General features: G+C 42.9%; 1 protein-coding gene across 2 annotated transcripts; it reads right to left on the bottom strand.

Moving 5' to 3' along the window:
- Positions 1 to 2,558: 2,558 nt before the first annotated feature.
- IL20 (interleukin 20) lies at positions 2,559 to 5,086 on the bottom strand. Of its 2 annotated transcripts, XM_021682509.1 has the most exons (5): positions 4,928 to 5,086; positions 4,567 to 4,632; positions 4,299 to 4,451; positions 3,627 to 3,701; positions 2,559 to 2,636 (listed from the first exon to the last, which is right to left on the bottom strand). In XM_021682509.1, the coding sequence occupies exons 1-5, from the start codon at positions 5,084 to 5,086 to the stop codon at positions 2,559 to 2,561; spliced, it is 531 nt and encodes a 176-aa protein (XP_021538184.1). The 2 variants fall into 2 exon arrangements, with proteins under 2 accessions (XP_021538184.1, XP_044772287.1); XM_044916352.1 differs by lacking the exon at positions 3,627 to 3,701.
- Between the last annotated feature and the right edge of the window lie 221 nt (positions 5,087 to 5,307).

The following is a 5,307-nucleotide window of genomic DNA, read 5'->3' as shown; positions in this document are numbered from 1 at the left end:
AATTGTTGGAGTCAGAAGTGACAATCATAAACCATTCTTTAGAGACTGTCCTTCACTGGCCCCACCTTTATGAAGTTTTCCCTTTACCCATAACCTGATGACTTCTTCACTGCTGAATTCCCTATTGTTGGTACTATGATAGGTCAAGCAATGACTTGGAGGAAGAAATGGGTCTTGCTGGGGAGAGGGCTAGATAGGCAAAGAGGTAACAAGTCATTGCTAACATGGTAATGTATAGTCCCAAAAGACCCAGGCTTCCCATGGCCCAGACTTCCAGAAGAGTCAGAAACATTTCCCAGGAAACAAATGGAGGAATTTCATCCTTGGCTGTGGGGTTCAACCTGTGACACATCCATCTGGAAGACTCACACCCTTGGCAGGTAAAACCAGCTTCTTCCTTGCTATTCAATGTCTCTTGGAGATGGTTGTTCCAATTTTAACACCGAGTTCAGTGAAGTTGCCTCCTCAACTATTCCTTGAGAGTTGAAGCTAAGTTATTTGTCAGATTGGTCACAGAAAACCAGGATACATGCAACTGGAAGGTATGATAGAAGACAGGTGAGATGGAGTAAAAATCCAATAGCAAATAGGTAATAATTATGTGGAACATGAAAGCAGAAGGTGTCTTGTTTTCAAAGGAACATAAAAAACCATGTCTTCCATCACCCCAAAAGGTAGATATTATCATCCTGTTTTCCAGAAGGAGAAACTGAATTCCAAGAAGGTTAAGTTTTACAGCCCAAATCACTCAGGTATTGAGGGTTGAGTCATGATTTGGATCCAAGAAAAAAGATCTGGGAAAAATACACCTAAATGTTTAACAGTGGATAATAGGTGATCTAAATTTTCTTCTTTATGTTTCTCTGTATTTTCCAAACTTTCTCTCTTGGGCAGTTGTTACTTGTATAATGAGAAGAGAAATTAATAAAGTTATTTAAACTTCATCAAGGCCCAAGCCGAGGGCTGAGAGCAGAAGCCAGAGGCAGTGAGGGGAGCTGGCTTTGGGAGCCGGGACATCAGCGTTAGTCTGCTGTTCATTAAATTGGGAAAACTAAACTGCTAAGCTGGGGTGCAGTTCAGAGTGAGGTTGGGAGGAAGGAGGCAAACGGCCAGTGCCAGAAGAGCTTAGCGAAGCTCAACATGTAAGGGGCCTGATTAGAGAACACTGACTTAGTAGTTGGTCACAAAGACAAAGACTTGATGCAGAAACAACCTAGACCCTGGGGCTGGCCAGAATACAAAGTAGAAGAGCCTCAAGATAGTGTTCATGCACTAATGTAGGCAAGACTCAGTAACTACACTTTACGTCTGTGTGTTCTTAACCCTTATAATAGAGGCTTCTGCCCACTGTATTTTGTGTTGCAATCAAGACTCTGATTGCAAAAGTATGAGAACCTAAAGTGAGAAAGAAAACCAGGCACAGAGAGGACAGTGCTCAAAGCCAACAAGGTGAAAGCAAACTGAAGCCCTTGACTTGGTCACAGCCCCTTTATGTAGAGGGCAGAGTTGTGGGATCAGAGATGTGAGTCAATTAAGACGTAGAGCTGGGAATACATTCAGTAAGAGAAAGAAGGCTCAGGTTCCCACTGGCCTCTTTCTTCCCCAAAAGAGCAAGAAGTCCCTAGGTAATAAGAGATTCAAGGTCTCCCTACCATTGTTTTTGCTTCTGAAGCATTTCTAAACTCCACAGAGATATTATGCAAAGAAAACTTTATTTGTAGAAATACATTTTGGCCATACAGGATTCCATAGCAAGTATGGGGTTGGGGAGTTGAGTGGGGGTGGTCAGTAATTGTAAGATAAGTCTGCAATTTCACATCAGAACTCCTTCCACAACCCACATTTAGTAGCCATTAGTTCACTTTTAAATATCTCACAGAGTCTTGGCAGTCAGTAAATGTGCCCTTAATTTAATAAAATGAATAACACCCCTAGCCACCCCTCTAGAATTTAGAGGGTTTGTTTACTTTACGAAAACCTGCATGAAAACCTGTAGTCAGATTATAAATATCATCCGTGAATTTTTTATTTTTTTTTAAGATTTATTTATTTATTTATTTGACAGAGAGAGACACAGCGAGAGAGGGAACACAAGCAGGGAGAGTGGGAGAGGGAGAAGCAGGCCTCCTGTGGAGCAGAGAGCCCGATGCGGGGCTCGATCCCAGGACCCTTAGATCATGACCTGAGCCGAAGGCAGATGCTTAACGACTGAGCCACCCAGGCACCCCTCATCCGTGAATTTTTAAATAAGTCTTGTCTTCACAAACAAAAATAAATAAGTTAATTAGCAAAAATAAATAAATATATTAACTAATAAATACACCCAACAGTAGAAAGGATATTACCAAAATCTTATAAAACCATGGGCTAGATTAAGGGTGGGAACACATGGAGACAACCACAATAAGGAAGCAAATAATAAATAAATAAATAATAAACACGATGACCAGCACTAAATTATATAGCAGCGAGATGGTGGTTTGGGGTCATGCTTCCGCCAGTACCAAGGACTGGGACTCTCGGCCAGCACTGCTGCCAGTAAGGTTATCACTCTCCTTCTATTTCATCTCCTCCATCCATTGCAGGAGAATGTTGAGCTCTCCCAAAGCCTTCACCACTGCTGCCTGAGGTGTAAGCTGAAAGACACAACTTCTGTGGTGAGCACCTCATAAAAAGACAGTATGCACTCCCGGGTTAATTCTCCCCTTTCATTGGTAGGTCTGCAGGGGATTGTAAGCATAGTATTCTTTTCAAGGTGGAGAGCTTGAAAGAAGTTGTGGAATCTCGAGATCTCACAAGAGGAAGGAAAATCATGGAGTCCATTACATAGGGAAACTGAAGCCTAGAGGGTGGCAGAATTCGGACTACAACCCAAGCCTCTTGAATCACAGAGATCAAAGTAATTAGGCTGTTTTGTTTTGTTTTGTTTTGTTTTGTTTTTAAGAAAGGTGTGTGTGTGTGTAAGGGTTGACTACTGTGCAACTTCAATTGAACAAATATTTATTGTGTTAAGCATTGGGCTCCCTAGGGATTCAAAGATGAATGGCACAATCCCTGCTGACAGGGAATTCAGACAAGTGAGGGAGACAGAAGCAGACAACTAAAATGTAGTGTGGTGGATAGAGGATGGAGCCCCCATGGGATCACAGGAGAGGTGCCTAACTTTGGGAGAGTAGTCAGTACCTTCCTGGAGGTGATGCCTAGGATGAGTCTCAAAGGATGAGTAGGAATTAGTCAGTGAGGAGTAGACTCCAGGCCTTCCTGGCTGATGTGCAAAGGCACCACGATGAGAAACAACATGGCATGTTTTTGAGGGTATGTATAAGTGTGTGAATGTTGGAAAACTATTGCCTCTTATTTGTACAGCTGGAAGATCCAGATGTCTCTGGAGTGACTTGATGGAATTAGGGCCATTTCCTCTAGAATCCCAGAGCATCTTCCAGAGACAGCACCCTTCTAAAGCCTGGATGGGTGTCCCCTGGGTTAAAGCAGAGGGGTGGTCCACATGACCTCAGAGAGTTACTGAGGGCTACAGGATTTCTACCAGTATGAATAGCCATCCCATCCATCTGTGATCTCAGTTCTAAAAACACATCCATCCCAACCAAGGCCAAAATTGCATATACCTCTTCGAAGTGACTCAGAATCTGGCTGTATTTCTCCATTGCTTCCTCTCCACAAGAGCATGTCATCTGGGCATGCTGAAAAGAATGCCACAGAATAATAGATTTTATTAAAGATTCTGATTTTCTGCCCTTGTCACTACTGTGAAGTAACAGGAATTCTACTCTTTCACCTACATTCTTGCACATACTCCATTCTTATAGAAAAGTCTTTTCAGATCTCATCATTGGGGATCAGAAAACTAATCATAAGCTAGAAGAAGAGGCCAGTTTTATAGGCTCAAGTATGGAGCTCTTTGTTGGATCCCCAGGTCCTATTCAGACCTTATCTTGATATTGAGTCCAATGGCTTGCTGAGTGGCTGCCTGGACACAGGATACGCTAATATATCATAGGATCTTTCACCTACAGAAAAAGTGTAATTTCATGGATAATAGATCATTTTCCTGAATATTAAATAGCATTCTGTAGCTATTTAGACTTTTTGCCTGGAGCATATACCCAAAAGTCAGTAAAACTGAGTTCTTATTGCCTAGTCACATGGCACAACACAGATTTTGAGAATTTTTGGACTCAGTTTTTCTATCCATTAAATGGGAGAAAGAAAGAGCTTGGTTGCTAAGTCATTGAAGTTATGTGAAGCAATGGATCCTTTTACCCAAGACCTTTACTCACACAGAGCCAGAGGTCCTTCTTGATGGTAAGAAAAGAGTTGGCAAGACTGCTGGTCTTCCGGAGGATATGGTGGTCAGGAGTCTGATAGTTTTTGAATACCTTATCCAGGTAGAGTCTCAGTATATGGCGGAGTAGGCAGCACTGATCTGCAGGCTACAAAGAAGACTAGTATGTTGGTGGGGGAAGAGCATCCAAGGACAAGACCCAGGGTGATGGAGATGCCTCCGATTTACATTTTCTCTCAGAACTTTATGGACCAAGCACATACCTTTGTGTCTTGCAAAGACTCAGTCTTCCTCAAGATTCTGATATCAATGATTTCATCTTTGGCTTGCTAAATGGAAGAAGGCAAGACAAGAAAGGACAGGTCACTGATGACTGCCAGGTCTTAGACATCAAGACCTCTCATCCTCTCCCTGCCACACAGCCCAGCAGACAGTGTCCCTTTCCAAAACACTCTTAAATTGTGAACTACAGCTGTTTCTTGGGAACACATCCTCCCTGGTAAGGAGTCCCCAACCTATCTCTTTTTGTGATCACACTGCTGGGCTGCCAGAGGACAGAGAAAGACAAGTAGAGAAGAAGAGAGACAGCTACTGGAACAGGGAGGTGTTGCCTCCCTCACTTACCACACTGTCTCGTATCTCAGAAAATCCACTTCGCATTTCCTGAAGGTTTGTGTTGATCACACAGCTTCCCAAATGGAGTGTCTTCAGCCCAGCAGAAGGTGTCCAGAAGAGATAAAATGCAGCAGAGAGAAGGCAGATGGGAAGACCAGAGGCTTTCATCTTGTGCCAGAATCTGAAGACCAAAGGAGCTAGGAATTCAAAGGAAAGAGAATGACTTACTGGTTTTCCCAACATCATGTCTTAAGAAGCCAATTCAGTCACCAGGGACATGCCTTCCCCACGTGTCCCCTGGTGAAACTCAATAGCTTTGTCTGGCTTTGGACAGTCTGGCCCTTTCATCTAACTTACTAAGAAAAGCTGCTGAGCCTCCTGGAAGAAAA

This window comes from Neomonachus schauinslandi, chromosome 6 (assembly GCF_002201575.2).
Source record: "Neomonachus schauinslandi chromosome 6, ASM220157v2, whole genome shotgun sequence".
In the NCBI taxonomy this organism is placed as follows: Eukaryota; Metazoa; Chordata; class Mammalia; order Carnivora; family Phocidae; genus Neomonachus; species Neomonachus schauinslandi.
The sequence above is the reverse complement of the archived record's forward strand: the minus strand, read 5'-3'. Positions and strand labels throughout refer to the sequence as shown.

Bases quoted from the DNA above. Each gene is read 5' to 3' on its own strand.
- IL20 (XM_021682509.1), bottom strand. From the start codon at position 5,086: ATGAAAGCCTCTGGTCTTCCCATCTGCCTTCTCTCTGCTGCATTTTAT. The intron at 4,452-4,566 runs GTATGTGCTTGG...TCTTCTTTGTAG, and splicing joins AGTCTTTGCAAGACACAAAG to CCTGCAGATCAGTGCTGCCT. The intron at 3,702-4,298 runs GTGAGTAAAGGT...CATTCTTTTCAG, and splicing joins AGAAGGACCTCTGGCTCTGT to CATGCCCAGATGACATGCTC.